We start from the raw sequence: 26,210 nt of genomic DNA, 5'->3' as shown, positions 1-26,210 counted from the left end.
GTTCCATTTCATCATCATCGCTACCACAGACTCGTAAATGTCACCACAATCATCGCGAACTGTGATGGGGGAAGCATATCAAAAAGTACAAAATGTACATGAAAGTATTTTGCCATCACTACTGTTAGAAGAGCCATTTTATTTTTTGTGAAACGCCAAGCGCAACCAGCTTGTTATATTTTATTTAAATAAACACGAAAATAAAGTTCTGAAAACATAGATATTACACTTAAAATTGTGAAAGGTATATGGTGAACAATTTTCGACTTTCCAAATAGAATAAAGTGATCGTTTTTCAAATATTTTTCCAGGCACGCTGTCTCCATCGAAAATAAACAAACTGGCTGATAGACGCTGCAATATGTAACTTGCTACTTAAAACTCAAGGCATATTAATTAAAGGTAAAGTCATGCAATCAGGTGACTAATATCGACATTCATCTTGTCAAAGTCTTTGTTTACGTTTAGTAGATTTGTTTACATTCTTTGTATACAAAAATATTGCGTTTATTTACATTGTGTTGTTTGTATGGGTTTAGTGTTATGAAACTTTTCGCCTACGTGTTAGAAACTGGGGAGAAAAATAAAAGAGCTTTCTTGAAAAACTGTTAAATATAATTATCTAAATTTACAAAGTCCAAACGTTCAACAATACAACAACACTACACATACACAAAATGTCAACTTAAGTGACCTGTCATTTCAGTTTGACTTTCTAAATATCATGGGGTGTACACACGTTTGCTCGTGACTTTACCTTTAATTAATATGCCTTGCTTAAAACTCAACATCATTCTTTTATTAAAGGCCGGTATGCACCTCTAGCGAAATTTTCGGTAGCAAAAATTTATTTAAGTCTACAACAAGAAAACAGGGCTGTGTACACAAATTTTAAACCAGCTAATCGCTGTTAAAAATTGTTAATATATGTTCCAAATATTCCTCAAATAAATTGTTTATTATTTACAGATCTTTTAAAACTTTTACGCACACAATGATTGTAATAAATTAAATGTTTGCTGCCAAAATATGCTTTTGACAACCCTGTTATTTTCATTAGAGGTGCGTACCAGCTTACGAAATTGAACGCTACCGAAAATTTCGTTAGCATAAATAGCAATGCATTTCTTATGGGAATGAAATTTTTCGCTAGAGGTGCATACCGGCCTTAATGCAAAAAATTATGTTAAATGTGATGAGATAAACCGAAAAATGTTATATTTATAAGAAATTATAAATGTTTAATCAAATCAATAAACACCTACACAATCGTGTTTTACTTGACCACAATGATTCTTCTTCAATTACCTTAAAATGCACTTTTTCTGATAGTTTGCAGGGGTTCTTATTGGCGTCCTTCGAAATTGATCTAAATAGGCACCTAATAATTGCATTGATGAGAAACTTTTTCGTAGTAACTTGGCGTGGTACAACTTCTCAATAGTGACGGCGCTTTTCCGACGAGTTTTTGATGTCGTATATGATTGTTTTCGACGTAGTGGGGATTCTCAGAAGCGCCCCCAAATTCAAAAAATGTTGGCAGGGATAGCATATCTAGTAATATATTTTGCCCTATCAATCGCAAACCATTATTTAATTCATCCAATAGGCCTCTTAGTTGCAATATGTGTTGATGGGTCTAGATTATCTTGCCAAATGAAAACATGTCCGAACAAATTTTAAATAATTGATCCTTTGAAGTTGCCTCGAAAATGTTCTTCAATGCCATCCATGTTTCATAGGCATTCTCTTTGTCCATAATTTTTTGGTACAACTCATCTGTAACCGTGTTGCGCTAAAATTCTTCCTTTTTCTTGAATTCTCTAATTAGAGCTTCTGTAGCTCCATTTGCCAAAGGTATTGGTGCTTCAATTTCCTTGTCTATTACATCCAATGCACCTTCAAGAACTCTAGAATATCTCTCACCTTCATTTTCCATATTGACCAATCAGTAGGACACGACAGCGGCTTTAAATTCTTCGCGAACTCCATATTCTTGAATTGATTCGAACATTTTTCTTTTCTGTCAAAAAGCTAAAAATTTTCTTTTACGAGACTGGGCCCATAACCTATTGAGTTTGAATGTATTTTATTAACTGAAAAAAATTATTTGTATATACATACATATTTCAACATGAAAATCAAAAACATAATAATTAATTTTCTTATAAAACAATTTCAAGAAAGTGCTGAAACCGCTAGCCGCCACGGAATTCCGTCGCGTATTTTGAGCTTTCCATAAAAAATACACGTAAACAAATATTCACCTATCGCTATTGTTATATTTGCACACTAACATCAACAAATTCTTCAATAGATTTGAAATATTAAAATGAAATTCATTTTGAGAAATTGTTTTTGTTGAAAACGCGATTTTCTCAACAATTTCTCAAATTAAATTCTAATCTAACTCCTTGAAGAAATGTTTTAAGCATTTCTTCAATGCTTGTCTTTGTTTAGGACTGTGCTCGCTCACCGCCTATCGCTACCCAATAAACACAAACGTTTGAAAAATACTAAAATTCAATAATTTTTCAAACATTTTTTCAAAGGATTAGGGTAATATTCAAGTTGAGAAATTGTTGAGAAAATCGCGTTCTCAACAAAAAACAGACATTACCCTCAACAGTAAAAATCAACACAATAGCAATAATTTCTCAATTGTAATCCTCAAATTGAAATGCATCGCTACTCAATAATTTCTCAAACAGTTTTCAATGTGAGAAAAATAAAAAATTAGCATTGTTGCGAATACTTTCAAACCACAATTTGTATGAAAGTCAATCCTAGTTCTAACTGAAAGTCAATACTAAATTTCTAGGGATTTTGTTAATTTTATTATTTTTTTCGTTAACAAATATAATAATCTTAAAAATAACATTAATAATATATAAAAATAATAATATAATACCAATCAAAATGTAATTATCTTATTAAACGTATTAATAAATAAAACTATGAATACAACTTTAAATATCTTAAACATTTTTACATGTATAATTCCATTTCCTCCATAATGTTGGTATCAAATAACTATTAATTAATATGCTGGCAATTTGAAATAATTACTATCGAGGAACTTGCTGGCTTGTGTGTTAGAATAGATTCCAGCAAGAGGAAATCACAAAATATCAAACTGATGACGGGATGTAAATTGATGTAATGCACATTTTCATCCAGAAGTTCTTGATATAGGAATTGTTGCACTTTGTTTTAATTGGTTGCACTTTGTAAGTTTTCTGAAAACTTTTCTTTGTTGTTTCCTTCATCGGTTTTTCATCGGCCAACATCTTTCAAGAATATACCATCCAATGATTTTAGTTTTCTGCAAAACAATCGAGTTTTGTGATTTCCATTATGTTTTCATTTCACTTTTTATTTTGGCTTACCAATTTGTATTTCTTCCAACTGACCACGTACTTCGTGATTTCCTCAAGAACGTTGGTGTTACAAAATTGTTATTAAAATACTGGCAATTTTCAGGAACTTGATGACCAGATAATTGGAATAAATTTCCAGCAATTTCAATTCACAAAATAACAAATTAAACCGATGATGCGATGTAAATTAAACTATCGATGTGATAAGTTTTTTTGGTTGCACTTTGATTTATGGAAACTTTCTCTTCTCGATAAGCCACTATCATTTTTCATCGGCCAGCCTCTTAATGTGTCCAAGAATCAGCATCCAAATATTTTAGTTGTCTGCAAAGAGATTTGAGTTAAGTGACTTCCTTAAAGTTTTCATTTCGTGTTTTAGTTTTACTTACCAATTATTATAAGCAATTTCAATTGATTATTAAAAAATTTCCACATTTTTGTATTTCTTCCACGAACTTTGTTGTTCAAAGTAGTATTGAAAACCATGTGGTTTTTTCATTGCATTTCAGGGTAGTGTTTTGTCAAAGTTTTCTCCAATTATCTTCAACACATTTTCGAAGTTTTCGTCAACATTTTGCCAAATTGGTTGTAATTCGCAAATAATTTGAAGATGTATTGAAGATGAGCTGTTTCAAGTCAAGTTGAATTTATGTTGAAAATTATATTTACCCTCAAACTGAAAAGGTGTTGCATTTGAAAAACGCTCATCCTGTGTTTATTGGGTAGTGTTGTGTTTGCACACTATTGTGATTAAAAATGCAGAATATCTTTCCTCACTATATAGTACATATTTCTGTACTTTAGCCATATTTTTAGTTTTCCATTCTTGTTGGGGGTCGAAAAAATAAGCAACTCTCTATACCGAATTTTTTGTTTAGCGGCGTTCCGTTCGTTTTATTGCAAATAGAGATTTGCAGTATTATTGAAATAAAATAATTATAAACAATTTTACAACAGATAACCAGGAACTGCTGCATCTAACGGAATCAAAGAAGGAAAACTTTTAATGGTAATCGCAAGCTGCTTCGCCGATTTAATAATTCATCCAAATAGTAAAAAAGAAAATTGCAATTAGAGCAAAAAAAAAAAAAAAATAGCCGAACATACAGATAGGAATATAAGTCGTCGCTTTTTTCCAACTGAGAGGAAAAAAATTTAAGAGGCACGGCGGCCTTTTTCTACTACCATCACGGGAAAAATACCGATTTGACGCTGCAAACTCGAAAGGTATTTGATGTAATTAACAATAAAATCAATCTTTCGTACATATGTAATTGGAAGCAGGAGAAAACGCTAAAGGTGAGACAAATATCTTTTTGTGTACTTGATATTTTTTTTTGTTTTGCTTCTTGTTATATCAAGCTTGGGCATGTTTCGATTAGTTTGCACCATGCCCAAAACACATATAACGAGTAAAGCAACCCAACATACATTTGGGTCTGTTTTAGAAAAATTGTAATTTGAGTGAATTAGACTAGACGCTGTCTCCAAATTTATTAGGTGTGGGGCTAGACCAAATTTGGCATTGCGATTTTAATACATTTTGAGATGGTCTGGGTTCCTGTTAAGATTATTTGGTTTCTATTGGCCCGAATCTGATCTGGTTTGAAAATTGAAATAAAACAAATACTGTGGGGGATTACAAATGTGTGCTCGTACTTTAACCATCAATATAATTTCATATAATTATCATATGATATTTAAATTTTATAATCTTTGTAAATATCTAAAAGACGTCAAAAGCCAAAATGTTTACCAACCATGTAAGAGAGCCACAGTTCCGGAATTATTTATATGCTTGCCTTGCAAGACCCTCAGTACGGCGATGATAACTTTTCTATAAGTGGTTCCTCATACTGTTGGGAACTCAGTTCTTTTTCTTCTGTGTAATCGGTCCAGGAATTTGCCACCACAGCCCAATCAGCAAACATTTTATGCTCATATTGGATTTATAACATCACCACAGAAGTGTTTTCCAAAAACAGTGTCCATGACACTCGTTTTGCCAAGTTTGACCATACCCTCCGTCTTTCTCATTGTGTTGACGCAGTTGATAAGTTTTGCAATAATTGCTGCCCGATCACATTTCGAAAAATTGATTATTAATTTGCAAATTGAAACCTGTCAAGTAGGCTTCCATTCCAGCAATGTGTTCTGAGAGTGACTTTTATATCATTTGCACAAAGAAACACTTTTGGGTACAAATAAGCAAAATATGGAGGATGAGACGGCAGTTGGTAACCCAATTTGAGGTGGGAGATGCATTGTCTTGAGTCAGCTTAATAATTTGGAAAGTGGATCAAATCTTATCACTCCAAGAATAAAGTGGTCATCATCTGCCGGTCCGATGAGGCAGTTCTCTGGATGCAGTCCACATACTTCGAGTGTTCTTTGGTCTCGGATGTATATCAGCGGATCCATGTATTGTCGACTGTCATGAAAACGACATTTAAGTCCCCTGGCTCGCGCTTAAACAGCCGTCAAGATCTGAATCTGAAATGGTCCATAGGTTGCGTTTGTTTCTCAAATAAGCAATATTCAAATTTAATCAGATAGGTTTATTTGACGTTCACGAAATCAAAATGGGATTTTGATTCCTATATGGACATTTTTTGGCAGTAAATACAAAACAGAACGATCACAAACGCATTGCACAAAACCTTAATAGTTCATGAGATTTATATATGCCCGGATATAGGAGTATGAATATAAATGGTGAGCCTACAATATAACCTAACTAATGGGATTTGCTTGATTCTTTGAAATCCCTATAACCCATTCCCTGCCATGGTACTCGCTTGAGTACAGAAAATTGCCAACATTTAATCTCGCAGAACTTTGTTTATAAATGAAATTAAAAAACGTTTCTTTTTGTTTTGTTTTTATTTGTTATATTTTCTAACTGAAGTTAAGTGTAAATACATAATTATTTTTTTTTTATTTTAAATGGTCTTGGCGTTTAATGGGTTGAAATGTTGATTTCCAATCCTTGGCTAAAAGAATAATAAGATGGAAAATTATTCTGTTGTAAGATTATATTGTTACATGTTTTTGTCTCTGAACAAAAATTAAAAATCAAACCTTTCGCTTAGTAAAAAATGCCGATTCCCCATATCGAATATAGACGGATGTGTAAAGAAAAATGGCTTGCATATGTACTGGCAGCCCTTTGTTTTTACCCACTGACATTATTCACTCCATTGTGATACCAAAAGTGGTGAACTTCTCTCTTGCATTAGTGGTTAGTATCATTATATCAGTTTTATGCATACTCACATGAAAAGCCTAAGATTTCGCCGATCATCCATAAAATTTTGATTATTATTAAAGCAGAATATAATTAAAACGAGCAATTTGTTAAATTGCTCATAAAAAGTTAATTTCATATGAAAGGGTTTACATATATTTATCTTTGTGAAACTAAAATATATTTTTTAAAATGTATTTACCAATACATAGCGATATTGGTAATGTTTATTAAACAAATCTTCGACATTTTAACATTTAGGGGCAAAAGTGAAGCATGGGCAAGGATATCCCTCTAAGACTTGGAATAACAGACAATTTAGGAGGGTGCATTTTAAAAAGAAATTTGACAAGTTTTCGAATTATGGACCCCTGAAAATTGGCACTTTCCTATTTATTTTTGTTAATTATGGTAGCAATTGCTCATAAATTTTGTTCATAAATTTGTTAATTATGGTAGCAATTGTTCAATAAATTTCTGTCTGAAATTTTAGCAATTCTGGTAAAAATCGTACGATATGTTTTAGAAAAAAGAAATCATTTTGTTGACTTGTCTCTTTAATGATTTTCTATATAAAACTCTCTCGAATTCGTAGTGTACTCGAAATTAGCTTTACTATGAGTACCATATTGCTTATATGAGAAAGGTTCAAAATTTTGAAGGACTAGGGACTTCTCCTGGTCCATGGTTATAACGTTTTTTATATGAATTCTATATATACATTTTAATACCTATTATTTGTATACCATGTATATTACTTATAGGTAGATTATTTGTGTTGGGTACTAAATCCAAAATAAACGGTAATTAACCCTCTAATGCCCAATCCCGCCTTTAGGCGGGCTTCATTTAATAAGGAAGCTTTTAGTAAAACGCACTTTAAGACAACAAAAGTAGGTAAAATAAAAAGAAAACTTAGTTAAAACTGTTCAAGAGGCTTTGCTGCATATACTGAATTTTATCGAATACATTTTTCTTGTTTAGTTTTCTTGCTTTTGTGTTGTTATCATTGAAAATTTACTCAGCTGGCAAAAAAAATTGGGGCATTAGAGGGTTACAACTTTCCGGCCTTTCCGAGAAAAAATGGTAGAATCGAAAAAATCTACATGCTGACCAAATCGGACCATTCGGGCTACTTGCACTAGAGTAGATTTAAGCCCAGATATATCAATGCTAAATGTGGGTGTAGACGATATAATTTTTAAAATAGTTCCTAACGGGATACATATGCTCAGACATGCGATGAATATCAAACTTTCAAAGTAGAAAACTCGAAAATTCGACTTTTCCAAATTTTAAAAAGTCGAAAGGTCGACATTTCGACATTTTCAAAAAATCGAAACGTCGACTTTTTGGTTCTGTGCCGCTGGTTTCTGGGTCGCTTTTGATAAACTATCTGTTGGGGAGTACATGAGTTGTTGTAATCCAAGGGACAAATCCTAGTATCTCAGTAAGATCCATTTAGCAATGTTGATAGATTAGAAGATATGATAAGCCCGATATTTCAGGCCCACAAGGATTTTCTACTTTTTAACCAAAGGGTGCCTCGGTAAGATCCGTTTAACAATGGTGAAGGATTAGTCGATATGGTAAGCCCGTTATTTTACGCTTACAAGGTAGGCTTTTCTAGTTCTTACCATTGAAAGCATTCAAATATATTCATCTGTTTAACCAAACTTATTGTCCCAGACACAATATAAGCGAGTTCAATTTAATATATTCCGGGATAGCTTTAATAAGGGCAAAGAATGCTTATTAAATATATCAGAATTAATACTTATCGTCCTATGTTTTAAAGGGGGGGGCCATCATAAAATATCCATATTCATGAAAAATCCCATGCTCTGTAGAAAGAAAGCGTTTCTCATTTTACTATCATGTGGTCAATTATATAAACGCTGCCTATAGGTACTATAGAGTATTTTTGATTTGACCCAAAAAAAATCTCTGCTTAACTGACCTAAATGGCATTTCTAATATAAAATGTTAAGTTTTCCAAAAATGTTATTCAACCAAAATATATTGCTATACTCTTTACTAATTAAACTCATAATGGCAACTTTCTATTTCAGCCTTATTTCATTTTAAAGGGTGATTTTCATTTCAAATCTGGATATTTTCATTCCATAATAATTTAAATGGGCAAAGGCAAAACCGGTACGGAACTCAAAACTCAAAATGCACAAAATAGAAGCAAAAAAACTTTAAAGGACAAGAAAAATTCTATTGATAGTGAAAAATCCGAAGCTAACTCCGCTACAAATGTGCGGAAGGCTATAACAGAGGTATTGGAGGATGAGAATACAAACGGTAGCAATACAAGTACAAATTCCAGATCTAATAAATCATCATCGCCCAGCACCACCTCCTCCAGTACCTCTAGTTCCAAAGAAGATAGCAACGAAAATGATCTAAAGGAAAACTCCAGCTCCAAAGAGAACAGAGAAAAATCCGAAGAGAAAAGCCCAACAGAATTTCGTGTTGCTCCAGCTTCAAATAATTCCACAGGTTTTAAATTACGCATAGTACCTTTAGAGAAATTGCTTGAACGACCTCCCACCGAGGGAAGTCCTGATCCCAAGCCGGCAGCAGTTGCAACCAGTGGAAGGCAGACTAGAGTAAAAAAAGAGGAAAATAACACAGAAGAAAATAATAGGCGTTTGCCTGAAAGAAGATCAAAGCCTGTTTCGTTTATAGAATTGTCCGATAGTGGAGAGGAGGAAATAGTTTTATCATCTTCTTCAGAATCCAATAAAAATAAGAAAACGAACAAAAAAACAGTTACGACAAAAGGTAAAACTGCAAACAAAGCATCAAGTTCTGACTCGGAAGACGATCAGCCAATTCGTAAACTAAAATCGCCGAAACGGAAACAATTATTAAATTCGGAAGGTGACTCTGATAGCGACGAAGACGAGCACAAAGAAGGACCAAAGAAATCTTCTTCCACAAAGAAATCGAGTGAAAAAGTTGCGGATACTGAAGAAAAGATTTCTAAGAAAATATCTACAAAAAAGAACGAATCAGAAGTTGCGAGATCGAAATCAGCCTCCGAAGAAGACAAAAAAGCGAAACAATCCAAAAATTCGAAAAGAAAACGTTTTGAAAAGTCTTCCGATTCGGGCGAAGATACTTCAATCAAAGGCAGAGCAAAGCGAAAGGTTGTAGAGAAATCTACAGTCGTTCTCTCTGATTCGGAAGAAGAGGAAAAGGATAAGAAAAAATCCAAGGACAAATCAGATTCAGAAGACGAATTCGTTTTAAAACAGAACGTCTCACGGAATAAAACACCAGGAAAATCCTCCGAAAGGGATAAATCAAAATCTATTAAAAAACCTTCGGTTACAGGACCTCCTCCTTCGCCCTCAGCCATCAGACGTTGTACTGTTCGACTCAAACGTTGTAAACTTTCTGATTTCAAAGATCTCGGCAAAAACAAAACCAAACGCAAAATGAATGGGGGAGGACGATTTGAGAAACCTACAACATCATCCGCTCGACGACGTCAAATTACTTCCGACGACGATTCCGATGTTAGCTACAAAAGATCGGCAAACATTGATGAACGTTTGGCTGACCATGATTACGATGGCCTTGACATTGGTGATGACGAAGAGAATGAAGATGATAATGCCAGCCAAAATAGTAGTGATAGTGAAATAATACCCACACGAAAAAAGCGTGTTTTCAATAAGAAAAAGGACGATGACTCCAATAATTCCGATTCCGATTTTGAGACCAATGCAAAAGGAAAGAAAAAGAAGCGTCGCATACGCCGCAACTCCAGTGGTGATTCCGATGATGAAGATAAGAAAAAAATCAAACGTAAAGATATAAGAAAAATCATAAAGAGCGACGACCTAAATGTGAGCACAAAAGAAGCGGCAAAAGAAGAGGAGGAACGTCGTAAACGTATTGAAGAGCGACAAAAAATTTATAATAAAATTTATGAAAAGCCTGAAAGTGCTGAAGTCACAGAACTTGTTCTTGATTTTGATGAGGAAAGCAAGAAAACAATATTGGAAGTCGACAAAGGACTTGTGAAAAAACTGAAACCCCATCAGGTGACTGGTGTGAAATTCATGTGGGACGCATGTTTTGAGACGGTCAACGACGCACAAGAAAAACCCGGATCCGGCTGTATTTTAGCCCATTGTATGGGTTTGGGAAAAACCATGCAAATTGTTACTCTAAGCCACACTCTGCTTGCCAACTCCACCAAAACGGGTGTCGAGCGTGTTCTAATCATTTCCCCCCTCAGTACACTCAACAATTGGGCAAGAGAGTTCAAACATTGGATGGGTTTTACGAAAAAACGCAATATTGAAATATACGATATGTCCAAATATAAAGATAAGCCGACAAGAATCTTCAAACTTAATGAATGGTTTGAGGAGGGAGGTGTATGTATATTGGGATACGATATGTATCGCATTCTATCCAATGAGAAAGCAAAAGGTCTACGTAAAAAGCAACGGGAACAGGTAATGCAATCCCTGGTTGATCCTGGGCCAGATTTGGTTGTTTGTGATGAGGGTCATTTGTTGAAGAATGAAAAGACGTCAATCAGTAAGGCAGTGACACGTATGCGCACCAAGAGACGCATAGTTTTGACGGGTACGCCATTGCAGAACAATCTCAAAGAATGTAAGTACAATGTATGTATATTAACCTACTAACATTTGGCGAATATTGCAAGGAATAACTTCCAATATGATGTCATGATTTCATACAGCTGCGCTTGTCCTTCCATTGTATTGGAATGTGGTTATTCATTTTATCTCTACTTACAGATTACTGCATGATCCAGTTTATAAAACCAAATCTTTTGGGTACATACAAGGAATACTTAAATCGTTTTGTCAATCCCATTTCAAATGGTCAATATACGGATTCAACTGATCGCGATATACGTTTAATGAAGCATCGCTCTCATATCTTGCACAAATTACTAGAGGGCTGTATTCAGAGGAGAGATTATTCGGTGCTGGCACCGTATTTACCACCTAAACATGAATATGTAGTGTATACCACACTATCGACATTGCAACAATCTCTATATGAACATTACATGGTACATCAACGTGATCAATCGGTTAATTCAGAAGCCAAGGGAGCAAAATTGTTTCAAGATTTCCAAGAACTCCGGCGTATTTGGACGCATCCCATGAATATGCGTATCAATAGTGATTCGGTCATACGTAAAAAGGTTTTGGCTGATGAAAATGACTCCATTGATGATTTCATATGTGATGATGAAAATGATGAAGAAGAAGCAGCTTCCACATCGGACAGTTCGGATGTAGACTCATCAAAATCATTTGGCAGCGCAGATGGCGGCGGTAAAGGTGGTGCGAAAAGAGTGGCAAAGACGAGAAGTAATCGCCGCAACAATACCGGACAAGACGATAGTGATATTGAAGAAGTTGAACCAGCACCGCCACAAGATGATCCATCAGAGTGGTGGAAACGTTTTGTAGCCGATAAGGAGTTAAATAATATAAACCATTCCCCCAAATTAGTTATATTAATGCGTCTGCTGGAACAATGTGAAGCTATTGGCGATAAGTTGTTAGTATTCTCCCAATCTCTACAAAGTTTGGATACCATAGAACACTTTTTATCGCTAATTGATAGCAAGACAAGAGGCTACGAATATGAAGGTGAGCTACAAAATAAATTCATTAATATTTGACATTTTAAGATATTAACGTAGAATTACATACCATGCGTTCAATGCGTCCGATGATTGAAGAGTTGAAATTTCTTTTTGAAATCAAAACCTTGAATAGTCTGCCGCAAACAGAAAAAAATCAACCCTTCCATCAACGCAGGGATTGACGCATGGTGTGTAATTCAACCTTTAGAGTTATATTCGAAATTGTTTTAGGAATTATAATGAGAATCAAAAGGCCTACTTTTTAACTTTATGGCTGAAAAAGTTACGTTTTCGTCATTCCTCAATTTTTGGACGTATAACACATTGAAAAGTCATTCTTTAGCGTGACTAGTAAATATAACCATAGTGATAGGCGAACACTTGTTTACGTGCATTTCTTATGGGAAGTCCAAAATCCGTGGCGAAATAATAATCACTTAGTGATTATTAAAAAGTTGACTTTAGACGTCGCTATAAGTGATTTGAAAAGATTTTCAAAGGGATCAAAAGTCATTTTAAAGAATACAAAAATTGTTCTGACAAAAAGTCGAATGTTTTTTTTTTTTACTTTTGTTTGTTACTGTTCACACGGTGAAGGGTGTGAACAGTGTTATCGTTGTATCACACTAATCGCAAAATTTCCACTTTTTTTAAGCGGTGATACTTTTGTGTGCATTTTCATGAAGCTCCGTTAGTGCTACGTTAGCTAACGAACTTTTAAACCGTACTATGGACATACCTGTTGCATATATATTACATATGTCAGTTAGAAACTTAACAGCTGAAATTTTTTCAGTTAAAGTTAAGCGGACAAAAAAACTATTTTTTTTTTCTGGCAGTTAAAGCCTTACGGAGCTACATGGAAATGGCTGTAAGTGTACTTTTTACTAATTTTGCGACACTTTTTTTACCATACTGTGCCACTTTTTAGTTATATTCGTTTATACTTTAATATATTATACGTATTTCGATGGCAAAAAGCGTTAATATATGATTTGATTCTTAACAAATAATCGTGTTCATGAAGGAAATATATTTGTGAGCAATTTTTCGTTTTTATCCATAATATTATCATTATATACTCTTACCGCCTAAAAGTATGCAGAAAATGTTGTCAAAATCTCATTTCTGTAGAAAATTTTGTCAAAATTTTATTTCTATAGAAAATTTTGTCAAAATTTTATTTCTATAGAAAATTTTGTCAAAATTTTATTTCTATAGAAAATTTTGTCAAAATTTTATTTTATAGAAAATTTTGTCAAAATTTTATTTTATAGAAAATTTTGTCAAAATTTTATTTTATAGAAAATTTTGTCAAAATTTTATTTCTATAGAAAATTTTGTCAAAATTTTATTTCTATAGAAAATTTTGTCAAAATTTTATTTCTATAGAAAATTTTGTCAAAATTTTATTTCTATAGAAAATTTTGTCAAAATTTTATTTCTATAGAAAATTTTGTCAAAATTTTATTTCTATAGAAAATTTTGTCAAAATTTTATTTCTTTTGTCAAAATTTTATTTCTATAGAAAATTTTGTCAAAATTTTATTTCTATAGAAAATTTTGTCAAAATTTTATTTCTATAGAAAATTTTGTCAAAATTTTATTTCTACAGAACATTTTGTCAAAATTTTATTTCTATAGAAAATTTTGTCAAAATTATATTTCTATAGAAAATTTTGTCAAAATTTTAATTCTATAGCAAATTTTGTCAAAATTTTATTTCTATAGCAAATTTTGTCAAAATTTTATTTCTATAGAAAATTTTGTCAAAATTTTATTTCTATAGAAAATTTTGTCAAAATTTTATTTCTATAGAAAATTTTGTCAAAATTTTATTTCTATAGAAAATTTTGTCAAAATTTTATTTCTATAGAAAATTTTGTCAAAATTGTATTTCTATAGAAAATTTTGTCAACATTTTAATTCTACAGAAAAATTTGTAAAAATGTTATTTCTATAGAAAATTTTGTCAAAATTTTATTTCTATAGAAAATTTTGTCAAAATTTTATTTCTATAGAAAATGTTGCCAAAATTTTATTTCTATAGAAAAGTTTGTCAAAATTTTATTTCTATAGTAAATTTTGTCAAAATTTTATTTCTATTGAAAATTTTCTCAAAATTTTATTTCTATAAGGTGGGTATTAAGTTCGAGTTTAGCCGCTAAAGTGAAAACTAAATCAGTGAAAAAGGCATAAAATTATACATATTTGTTGCCAATTTTATTATAACTTGATGGGGAATAGCTCAAAGCAAATTGTCATAAAGTTTCTGTTCCTTAATATTATTAAAGAAAAGTAATCGTGAAAAAATGACGATTTTAGCGGCTAAACTCGAACTTAATACCCATTTATAGAAATAAAATCTACCAAAACATCATGAATTCTACCAATCTGCCAAACGATAAGAAATCGACCATCGAATTCTACCAATTGTGACACTTTTTTGCCATTTTCTAGAAAATTGTGCAAAATTCTAATTTGTGCGATGAATTCAACTTTGTTTTTTTTGTTGATTGATATTTAGTATAAATCTTCTTTTTCCAATTTCAGGTGATGTTGGTGAATTTCGAGGATTTTGGACACCAAATACCGACTATTTCCGTTTGGATGGGTCTTGTTCGGTAGAGAATCGAGAGTCTATGTGTAAGAAATTTAATGATGTTACCAATTTACGTTCTCGACTATTCCTGATTTCTACACGTGCCGGTGGTCTCGGTATCAATTTGGTCTCAGCCAATCGTGTTGTTATATTCGATGTTTCTTGGAATCCCTCGCATGACACGCAAAGTATTTTCCGCGTTTATCGTTTTGGCCAAGATAAACCATGCTATATATATCGCTTAATAGCCATGGGTACCATGGAGCAAAAGCTCTATGAAAGGCAAGTGGCGAAACAGGCAACCGCCAAACGTGTCATAGATGAACAGCAAATATCAAGGCATTACAATCAATCCGACTTGCTAGAACTTTATACATATGAATTAACCCCAAGTACGCCCAGGGAAATACCAATATTGCCTAAAGATCGTCTATTTGCCGAACTCTTGACGGAACATGAAAGCCTTCTCTTCAAATATCATGAGCACGATTCGTTGCTTGAAAATGAGGAGAGTGAAAATCTTAGTGCAGAGGAACGTAAAGCAGCGTGGTCCGAGTATGAAGCCGAAAAGACAAGAACGATTCAAACCGCTCAATACATGTCATATGATCGTACAGCCTATGGCCAATTTGGCAATAGTTCCGGTAGTGTAACATCGAATAAAATCTTTGGTTTTCGTTCGGATGTTCTATTGCAATTACTCAATTTGAAAATAGCCAAGGATCATCCGGAAATGACACAAAATCAAGTGATACAGGTAGTACCCACTTATTTGAATGTATTGTATAATCAAATGAACAATGGAGATCCCACAATGTATAAGGATTTGCTGGCTTTGCATGCCACCCTGGTTCATCCCAGTGGAATGTATATGAATCCATTGCTCTATGTTAATCAAAATCCTTCGGCAGCAGGATATTATCAAGCTGGCGCACCGCCAAATGGAATGATGGGAGCACCGATGATGGGAGCACCTACAGCCTCTATGGCACCACCAAGAATGGCACCACCTGCTGCCATAGGTGTTCAACCAGGTGCAGCTGGTGGTGGATTTGATCCGGATCAAGTCTATGAAATCGATTAATTTATAATTTAATCAAACTCCTTTGCTACATTAAATTTTTAGAGAGATATCCCATAATGGACATTTTTAGACTAGCAAGCAGTTTATTAATGGTTATTAATGTTTATTTGTTGTCTCTAAGCAAAGCACAATTCCTCATTTTTTTTATTCTTGTGTAAACATATTCGCCGCTAGTAGTTTCTATAAATAGTATGGCCCGATAAGTGTTAAAGCCAATTTCAAAGTTCTTTATTGTCAATTCGAATTTCGATGAAGAAAACTCATAGTGTCAGAAATATTCAATCAACTTTTTGGTAAAAAGGGCTACGATTCCAAAAGTTGACTTTTGGAGTGATCGAGATTTTGTCACCAAATCAAAAATTGAAGCAGAAATCTTTGACAACGATTAATGATTTTTAAAATCGACTGAAATCGCATAACCTATTATTCATTATATTTATTTTTGGCCAGAACAGGCTAATCGATTTGTTCCCGTTATAAAAATTGGATTTCGATATTGGCTTTTAATGTTGACAAAAAAAAAAAATAAAAAGAATTTTGATTTCTAATTATTTTTCAAAATTCAAAAAAGAAACAAAGTAAAGTAACGCTAAGCTCAAAAATTTCTCATTTCCAAAATTTTAAAAAGTCGAAAAATGAGCATCGCTAATAAAAACTGAAAATGAAGTAAAAAATTTGTATAAATTATTTTTTTTTTCCAAAATTCGAAATAATTTAAAAACAGGCATCTGTTGATATTTTTCATTATCCCTAAAATCACTCCGTCATTTTTACTGTTGGTCAGTACCGGCTAATCGATGTTTTCCTGTTTTAAAAAAAGGATTTCGATGTTGACTTTTAAGACCGAAATTTTGATTTCCACTTATTCTCAACTTTTTCCAAAATGCTAAAAACCGAAATGAATATAAAAAAAAAATTGAAATCGAAAGAAAGTGAAAAGGAAAAAATTCCATATTTTCAAAAAATTTAAAAAGTCAAAAATGAACGTTTTTTCAGATTTTTCAGAAGAGAATAGTTCCAAATTTGTACAAGGCGAAATTTTAATTTTACCAAAATCCGAAATAGCCTTAAAACAGACATATGTTGCCATTGTCCAAAATCTACTCATGATGATGAATGGAAAATAGATGTTCAAAAAGTATTATACAGAGGAGAGCACAACGTTTTGTGCAAGTTTATCCCAATAGGCCAAATGGGAAATTGTTCATATGTTGTGTAAATCTAGGATCGCTATTTCCAAAGATTTGTAACAACAGATTTTTAAATTCGATTTCTAAAAGGATTTTGAGTTTCTTTATGTCCACATCAAAATTAAAATAAGGAATATCAAAATATGTATTTGAGCAGGGCCTCTAAGATGTTTCAGATTTTTTAAAGTCTAGAATCGCTACTCCCAAAATTTGACAAAGCCAAGTTTTTAATTAGGATTACGATTACTAAAAATATTTTGCGTTTTTTCACATAAAAATTAAAATAAGGAAGATCAACAGATTTGAATAGTTTGAGTAAGGCCTTTAAATTGTTTCTTGTTTTTGAAAAAAAATCAATCTCGAATATTTTCTGAGCACCGAGTCTAGTGTTTTTTGGAAGAATTTATAATACACTAACGGCCATTTTCATGTATCTCCGTTAGACTTTAACTCCCAGTTAGCAGAAAGTAAAATCGAAATATCTTCTCTCCGGTTAACTTTAACTGAAAATTTTTTTAGCAGTTAAGTTCTTAACTGGCATATGAAATATATAGACAAGATGACAGACATGTCCATAGTACGGTTTAAAAGTTAGTTAGCTAACGTAGCACTAACGGAGCTTCCTGAAAATGGGGGTAAAGAGTATAAATAACAAACCTTGCTAACATTTTCTTTACTAGAAATCATATCAATATTTAATGAGAAATATTTTCTGTAGGAAAAACGATTAAGATCAGCAAAGAGTAGCAACTCAATACTTTTCATTTGCTTAAGGTTAAAACTGTTAATACTCAATTCAAATCAAAGATTTCAGTCCAAGGTTTTAAGCGTATCAATTAAAAGCTGAACAATTGTGTAGGCTTTCATTAATCGTTGGATTATTATTGATAATTTGAAAAAAAAAAATATGTGCTATGAAATGCTGCATAGCAAAATAAATATGTTTCTATTTTCTGGCTGTGTTATCGTTTAAAATGTTAAGCTTTTTTTTTAAATGTCAATACTTTTAAAAAACCATCTAAAACGGCTTTTAACACGAAAGTTTTTACACACATTCTCTATAAATAAGGATTATCCGAAAAATTTAATTCGAATTGACTATTAATATGAAGATCACATTTTTCTTTTTTAGTTTTTCTTTTGTTAAAAATTCAAAATGACCAACTTTCGTCCATTGACTTTGTAGCTTCTCTTTTTATATACACACACATACACTACCAATCATCATTATATGCAAAACTCACTAAATACCATAACTACTTCTAATAATATTATTACTATTATTATAATTCAAATGTTTAAGTTGTATTAAGGCCGGTATGCACCTCTAGCGAAATTTTCGGTAGCAAAAAATTATTTAAGTCTACAACAAAAAAACAGGGCTGTGTACACAAATTTTAAACCAGCTAATCGCTTTTAAAAATTGTTAATATATGTTCCAAATATTCCTCAAATAAATTGTTTATTATTTACAGACCTTTTAAAACTTTTACGCACACAATGATTGTAATAAATTAAACGTTTGCTGCCAAAATATGCTTTTGACAACCCTGTTATTTTCATTAGAGGTGCGTACCAGCTTACGAAATTGAACGCTACCGAAAATTTCGTTAGCATAAATAGCAATGCATTTCTTATGGGAATGAAATTTTTCGCTAGAGGTGCATACCGGCCTTTAGAAGCTAATCTATTTTATAGATATATATCTTTAACGTATATACATTATATTATTATTTTTTTTTTTTTTGTTTATATATAATTACCAGATTATTAAAAAAAAGAAAAGAAAAGAGGAAACCTCTTTAAATTAATATTATTTAAATCTCGTGTGTTTTTTAAGCAGAAAGAAACTATTTAATATTAATTTTTGGTATACCCAAACCCAAAAGCTTAACACGATATCCTCGATAAAGGATAATATGATCAAGTGTTGAAATATTTCACTACTAAATAAGTAACATAACACATACATAAAATACGAGAACATTATATATACACATACATAAAACGATATCACAAGAGAACCGTAAAAATAAAAGAATATTTACTATAACAATAAACTAAATGAAAAATTTAATTTAAATCAAACACAGAGAAAGCCCCACAAAACATATGAAAACAGAAATAATTTAGTAATAAAAATTATTTAAATGAAAATAAATGAGTGTTAGTTCTTTAATTTTTTTATATAATGGGGGCTTAAAATCTAGGTAATATTTAAATAACAGCTGACTTGAAGCGGAACAGTTTTATACCATCCACCATTAATTTTGTCATTTCGAAATATTGGTCTTAGACCCCATGGAGTATATATATTCTGGGTCGCGGTGAAATTCTGCCATCTAGCGATTTCAGTCCATCCGTCCATCTGTTGAAATCACAATAACTTCCGAACGAAACAACCTATCGACTTGAAAAATTTACAAAGTAGTTTTTATTGATATAGATCGGATGGTATTGCAATAACTTCCAAACGAAACAACCTATCGACTTGAAAAGTTTACAAATTAGTTTTTATTGATATAGATCGGATGGTATTTCAAATGGGCACCAGATTAGTCTTGCGGAGCCAGATTAGTCTTGGAAGAGCGAATTTCTTCTAATCCGGTGGAAATTTGACATTTCCTTTAACAAGCATGCATAAAATTGTCCATCACGTTCCAAAATTTTATAAAGCCCTCATATAAATCGATCCTAAGGTTGAAAGACCAAATTTTATCCAATGCGCTCGAAATTTGGTACGTGATGCTAGTATATGCGTATATTATTAGTATATGGGAGTCACTGTGGTGCAATGGTTAGCATGCCCGCCTTGCATACACAAGGTTGTGGGTTCGATTCCTGCTTCGACCGAACACCAAAAAGTTTATCCCACCTCAGTAATGCTGGAGACATTTCTGAGGGTTTCAAAGCTTCTCTAAGTGGTTTCACTACAATGTAGAACGCCGTTTGGACTCGGCTATAAAAAGCAGGTCCCTTGTCATTGAGCTTAACATGGAATCGGGCAGCACTCAGTGATAAGAGAGAAGTTCACCACTGTGGTATCACAATGGACTAAAAATACAATACAAAAAATAATAATAATAATTGCAGGAGTAGTTTTTTTAATTGCAATTATAAAATTTTATATTTTTTTTTAGACTTAAGAAGTTTATATTTGTGATCACTTTAATTCCATACCTTTAACCATTTTAGATTATAAGTAAAGCTTTGTTTCGGAGAGTTATTCTTTAGTAGATTTATTGTAATTTACCTCAATTGGCCTTTAAGGCTTCAAATTACAAATAAAGATAATAATAATAGTCTAAGTGAGCCTGATACATCGGGCTACCACCTAACCTAACCTAGTATATGCCCTCTAAGAACCATGAAAAAATTGGTCATATCGGCCCATAATTATATTTAGCCCCCAGATTTACTTCCAGAGCCACTTCATTCGATCTCTGGAAAACCAACTTTCATGCCTTTCACCTTTGTAGCTGGTACTTTTATGTTTATCAAAATGTTTAAAATTAAAATAGATAATAAATAAAAACATAATGCTAACGAAAACATTTGATGTTTTTTTAATTGACACTACCTGTCTTATTATGGCATGATGCCAGCTCCCTCTATAGTGGCAAACTAGAAATATATTCAAAACATGTGGCAACCCCATTAGGGAAAATCGGAATATTTTGTTATTGTAGCTGCGAGAATTTGCTAAGGCCATTCATCAATTTAAATAATAAGAAGGCAATAATCTTGTACTTACCTCGAAAAAAATGGCTTCTTCTTCGAATGGTAATGGTAATCTAATGGACGAATTCGAGGAAGCCTTCCAAAATTGTTTACTCTCGCTAACAAAATTAGAAGCGAATACATCTACTAACAAGGAAGAAGTCGAGCTGGAAGTGCAAAAGACAACAAATCGTTTCATTGATGTAGCTCGACAAATGGAAGCATTCTTTTTACAAAAGCGATTCCTGGTCTCAACACTGAAACCCGATCAACTTATCAAAGATGAAAATCAAGATTTACGCATAGAAATCCAAAGAAAAGAAGCCCTCTTGAATAAACACTATAGTCGTTTGGAAGAGTGGAAAGGTTGCTTATCCGATATTCAACAAAATCCTGCCATTCTAAATAGACCGGTAGTACCAGGAGGGATGTCTGGTGGATTGGGAGAAAATCTAGGAGGATTACCTGGTCCTTCTAGTTCTTCGGGTCCAAGTATGGGTGGCGGACCACAACAGCGACCGGGAATGATGCCAAACATGCCGGGTGGGTCAATGGGACAACTGGGCCAAATGAATCAAGGTGGACAACAACAACAACAGCATTTGCAAAATCAAAAAATGTTGCAAATGCAACAACTGCGGATGATGGGAAAATTACCGAAATAACATATGCTTTGAATATTTCAATAAAGCCAATAGTGTAGGTTAAGAGAAACCAGCATCTTTGTTTTTTTATAGAACCAAATAGCACGATGTAATTGATCAACAATTGCAGTAAATCATAAAAATCTCTTTATTAGAGACATAAACCAATATATGTGGTTCTGGCACTTGCAACATTTTTATCCATAGTTTTGTGAAAATGAGAACCATATTTCTAGAAAACCAATTTCTACGCATAACTCTAGGACAAAAAACATTGACGGACATGTCAATAAAAAAAGTTAAAAACGCATGGTTGTCTTAAGGGCTTCACCTTTATTGCATATGTATTTAGTTTATAGAATTGATACGATGTGTGATTGTAATAAGAATCAAAATTCAACGAATTGTATGTTCCAAACTTTTAAAAATAGACTTTCAATACTTGAATTATGTCGAAATTTTGACCTACTCTCCACTGTTGCCATTATAGTCGACTTATCTGAAGTTGTGGGATCGTATCTCAATGCAAAATAAAATAAGTGTCATTTCTTTGAACTAGTTTTGTTCATTTTTTTATTTAATTTAGATAATGTGCTAAACAATGTTGTATTAAGCTTTGTTGAGATTTTGGGAAATGTGAAAATAGACAAAAAAGTCTTAACTAGTACTAGCTTATAGGTTTGTTTAAACAAAACACAACTTCTATGGTATGTACACATATGGAGTTCTGAGGATTTTAGTTTTACAATATATTTAGTTTTATATTGTTGAAATCCTACTATGATGCTTTGTTATGCTTTTTCATATGGCGATTGAGACTAAATTTCAAATCAAACTTTTTACCACACAAGTCACATTTAAATGAAGATTTTGTAGGAGATTTCGCAACTTGTTCTTTATGTTGCTGAAAATGCGTTTGTAGCTCTTCCACCGTTGCAAATTTATCCGGACATTTGGCGCATGCAAATGGCATATAAACTCTACCATCATGACCAAAATCTATATGTGCATCATTGGTTTCCAATTGTTGTTCGTTGTCACTTAACGTAACCGTAATACTATTAGACTGTTCTTCTAATCTTCCTTCATAAGATTGATCTTGATCAACATTGTCATCATCAATATCATTTTGTGAGTTATTCGTTTCATTAGTACTGTAGGACATGTGTATTTCGGAGTCTTGAAAGTGTGTCATGGATTCGAGATCATTTTTTTGCATAACTGCATTATCTGGTGCTGATGGTGAATCATAATCTTCAAATACTGTTAAGGAATTGCTGTTTTTGTTTTCATTCATGTGTTCTTTTGATCCAGAACAAGCATCCTGATTACCTGTACAATCGTTCGGCAGTTCTTTTGTTTGTTGTTGAGAACGATGTACTTCTCTAACATGGTCTTGTAAATCACTTTGTTTGGCAAACTTTTCATCACAATGGGCACAAAGTATTGTAACATGCACTAATTCATTAGAGGCATTATGGTTATCATGAATTTCAGACAAAGATTCATTTGTTGTACAAGTTGGTTCTTCGTTATCGACATTTCCATGTACCTGCCAGATGTGGTTTTCACGGTCTTCATTTGATTGAAATACTAAAAAAAAATAATAATAAAACAAGTAAAAATATAAATAAAGGACCTATTATTACAAAGGGTTTCTTACCATCCGTACAATATTCGCATGGAAATTGACTAAGAATTTGATGTTGACGTAAATGGCTTTTCATTTTCTTGGCAATAACACCTGCAAAAATGGGTAAAATGTTAATCGTTGTCCCCAAAAATATATTCATCTGCAGATCTACTTTCTGATCATTTTATACCTTTGTGCTACTATTTCTTGAGATACTTACATTTACCACAAATTTTGCAATTAATTTTGGTGTGCACAGCTCGCTTGTGTTCCTTTAATGATTGACGTGAACTGCATACAAAACCACATTGTGTACATTTCACATGTTTATTGATATTGTGCCATTTCAAATGGAACTTAAAACGTGAAGGTGTACTATTTTTAAATGTTTTTCCACATATATGACATTCCATGTCACGAATTTCATGTACACGTTGCAAGTGTTGTTTATGTTCTTCCTGGTTCGGTGATAAATGCTGGCACAATTGACATTCTACCGGAGGAGGTGCTTGCTCCGTAGGTTGATTAGAATCATCTGTAACCGGAGATTTCTTGTTTACTTGTTCTGATGCCGATTCGACCATCTTTTCATTATCACTATCACGAGGTATTGTGGCTTCTTCAATAATAAGTTCTTCCTTTATGGGTACATGTGGTATATTAAAAGGCGTAGCTGTGTCATTTTCTTCATCACTTAAGTCATCGACATATATGAAATGACATTCTGCTGATTCCTTTTCGGTTGGTTCAATAATTTCAGTTTTTATATTAATGTTAGCCAAATTGTATTCCCTGAAATTGTAGAATGATCGCAATTGGTTTTGTGTTTCCGTACAACTCGCCCTAAACTTGAATATTTTCTGAAACTCATGAAAACAGGAACAACAAAGATGTTGAGGCAAGCCATCATGTTCACTTATCTACAAGGAGAAAGGGTATGGAAATTCAAGATATAAATAAATCTGATTCCAAAAGAAATTACTATATTACTTACATCTATCTTCCATTGTGCAAGTTCCAGACGTATTAGCATCATGTCAGGATTTTCGACGGCATTTTGAAACAAAGGTTTCATGTAATTTGTAGTAGACATATAATACACACCACACGTTCGACATGCCTCCACTTGATCCATGTCGATGGTAGTCATCTTAGTCTCGTATCTGAAATTTCCTCGTTTCCAAATTTCCAACCAAATTATTTCTTCTAAATTTATCAAAAGATGTATTTTGTACGCATCATAGAGATGCCAGATTGGATAAATTATTTATATGCTACTTACAATGATGCCACTCGTACTGTGTGGTGTGTAGCAGGATATATTAGCGTGAAATTGAGCAAAGCAGAAACATGTATAGAGGGAGGGATATTTATTCTATTAGACATATTAAAAAATAAATTTTATTTTGCCGATGTCTATCGTTTATTATGCTTCACAATACAATGCCATCACATTGTTTGCAAAGCTTTATATTTCCAAAAAATAAAAAGCATATGGCATCTCTTGTCATTTTTTGTTTATGTTTATAGTTTTTGTTGTTGTTCCCTAAAAATTCAGTTAACTAGGTATTTGTGTTCAAAGATGCATTGAAATTGAAACAAACATTTTCTGTATAACAACCACGCTCGAATTTTTTTTAATGGGAACTGTAAGTTGGTCATCATTTATTAAGAAAATTATTATTTTTTTATAATTTTGTTTCATATGCAATGGATTTCAGAAAGAGGAATAAAAAGAAGAACACGAATTGAAAAACAGCTGTCAAGCATAAGTGTTATTTTTCTTTTCTCCTTCCATTCATTCTTCTTTCTTCTTCTTCTAAGCAACGAAAGTCAGCTGTTTATACAAGTTGAATTTTTGTTCTTAGACGCTCTACAATTTGACTAAAGGCGTTTTCATAGTGTCTGTTTGAAAATCAAAACTAAATGAAACAAACAAAATTAAAACAAAGCAAAGAGGTTAAAATCAAAATTAAAAGTAAATTTTCTTACAAACGGCTCAAAATTAGCCACCAAGTAAAATATTGTTTTAATTCAGAAAATTTTATTAATAATTGTTTTATTTTCTGTCAAAATGTTTAACTTTCCACCCAAAATCCGTCAGTAGCAAGCTGCTATTTGCAAAATTTTAGATAAAAAAATTTGATTGAAATGTAAATGTGATTGTAAGATTGGTTGTACAACTAATCTCATTACCATTCGGATAATTCCAATTGATTTTAAAATAATTGTCCGCCTCCGGAAGCAAAAAGTTTGTGTCAGCCGTCGCCGACAAAAATGGGTCGGCTTCATTCTCTACTATAGGCGGTATACAGTTCGAGTTTCTTAGGCAGAGGATGATGCCGACCCATTTTTGTCGGCGGATAAATTTGAGTCGATACTGGCAAAAACTGATCGGCGGCTTCATTCTCAGTTCTTGGGTGAAAAACAAAAATACATGGTTGCTCTTCTTAACATACCTATAAGCTTTGATGCAACATTTGTATGCACCCTTTAGAACATCAGCTGTTTTGGACATCCTAGTCGAACGATAGCATTCGTTTCGGATATGATAAATTGGATGTTAGTCCCTCGGATAGAACATTGTATAATATCCTTTACCATAGCATTACTAATAAATTTGCCATTCCGATATATTGGTATCAGATCCCATAGAAAAAGAATCATGGTGAAATAAAGATTCAATATAGCGACGCTCATCCATCTGCCTATTGAAATTACACCAACTTTCGAAGGAAACAAGCTATAGACTTAAAACTTGGCAGAAGTTGTTCTTATTGATATAGTTCGAATAGTATCCACATCGAACCACTTTTAAGTATAGTCCCCATATATACCGATCACCTGATTTGATTTCCAGACTATTTTAGGGGAGTAAATTTCATCCGTCTATGCTCTCTACTAACCATACAAAAATTGGTCCATATCGGTTCATAATTATATATTGCCCCCATATAAACAGATCCCTAGATTTGGCTTCCGCAGCCACTTGGAGGAGAAAATTTCATCCGATCCGCTTGAAATTTGTCTTCCGGAGTCTCTTATGACAAA

At 32.8% G+C, this 26,210-nt stretch overlaps 3 protein-coding genes and 1 long non-coding RNA gene across 4 annotated transcripts; 2 read left to right on the top strand and 2 right to left on the bottom strand.

Moving 5' to 3' along the window:
- Positions 1-2,709: 2,709 nt before the first annotated feature.
- LOC142237826 (uncharacterized) lies at positions 2,710-4,088 on the bottom strand. Its single transcript, XR_012722583.1, has 3 exons — positions 3,770-4,088; positions 3,390-3,704; positions 2,710-3,325 (listed from the first exon to the last, which is right to left on the bottom strand). It is a non-coding gene; the product is annotated as an uncharacterized LOC142237826 (long non-coding RNA).
- A 138-nt stretch (positions 4,089-4,226) lies between these two features.
- XNP (ATRX chromatin remodeler XNP) lies at positions 4,227-19,323 on the top strand. The gene is made up of 4 exons (XM_075289581.1): positions 4,227-4,679; positions 8,700-11,274; positions 11,421-12,290; positions 14,840-19,323. Exons 2-4 carry the CDS (start codon positions 8,766-8,768, stop codon positions 15,970-15,972), a joined length of 4,512 nt encoding a protein of 1,503 aa, XP_075145696.1. The 5' UTR covers positions 4,227-4,679; positions 8,700-8,765; the 3' UTR covers positions 15,973-19,323.
- Positions 19,324-20,823: 1,500 nt separating this feature from the next.
- On the top strand, positions 20,824-21,596 carry MED28 (mediator complex subunit 28). Its single transcript, XM_075289580.1, has one exon. The coding sequence runs from the start codon at positions 20,927-20,929 to the stop codon at positions 21,545-21,547; it is 621 nt and encodes a 206-aa protein (XP_075145695.1). The 5' UTR covers positions 20,824-20,926; the 3' UTR covers positions 21,548-21,596.
- Positions 21,597-22,071: 475 nt separating this feature from the next.
- Positions 22,072-24,486, bottom strand: E(var)3-9 (Enhancer of variegation 3-9). Its single transcript, XM_075289578.1, has 4 exons — positions 24,154-24,486; positions 23,380-24,079; positions 23,190-23,270; positions 22,072-23,119 (listed from the first exon to the last, which is right to left on the bottom strand). The coding sequence occupies exons 1-4, from the start codon at positions 24,307-24,309 to the stop codon at positions 22,305-22,307; spliced, it is 1,752 nt and encodes a 583-aa protein (XP_075145693.1). The 5' UTR covers positions 24,310-24,486; the 3' UTR covers positions 22,072-22,304.
- Positions 24,487-26,210: the final 1,724 nt, after the last annotated feature.

This window comes from Haematobia irritans, chromosome 1, assembly GCF_050003625.1.
Source record: "Haematobia irritans isolate KBUSLIRL chromosome 1, ASM5000362v1, whole genome shotgun sequence".
Classification (NCBI taxonomy): Eukaryota; Metazoa; Arthropoda; class Insecta; order Diptera; family Muscidae; genus Haematobia; species Haematobia irritans.
This window is presented reverse-complemented; position numbering and strand designations above follow the sequence as displayed.

What these genes read in the sequence shown, in the direction of transcription:
- XNP (XM_075289581.1), top strand. Translation starts at nt 8,766, where the DNA reads ATGGGCAAAGGCAAAACCGGTACGGAACTCAAAACTCAAAATGCACAA. An exon ending in GCAGAACAATCTCAAAGAAT is followed by an intron (nt 11,275 to 11,420) that starts GTAAGTACAATG and finishes CTCTACTTACAG; the next exon opens with ATTACTGCATGATCCAGTTT. An exon ending in AAGAGGCTACGAATATGAAG is followed by an intron (nt 12,291 to 14,839) that starts GTGAGCTACAAA and finishes TTCCAATTTCAG; the next exon opens with GTGATGTTGGTGAATTTCGA.
- MED28 (XM_075289580.1), top strand. Translation starts at nt 20,927, where the DNA reads ATGGCTTCTTCTTCGAATGGTAATGGTAATCTAATGGACGAATTCGAG.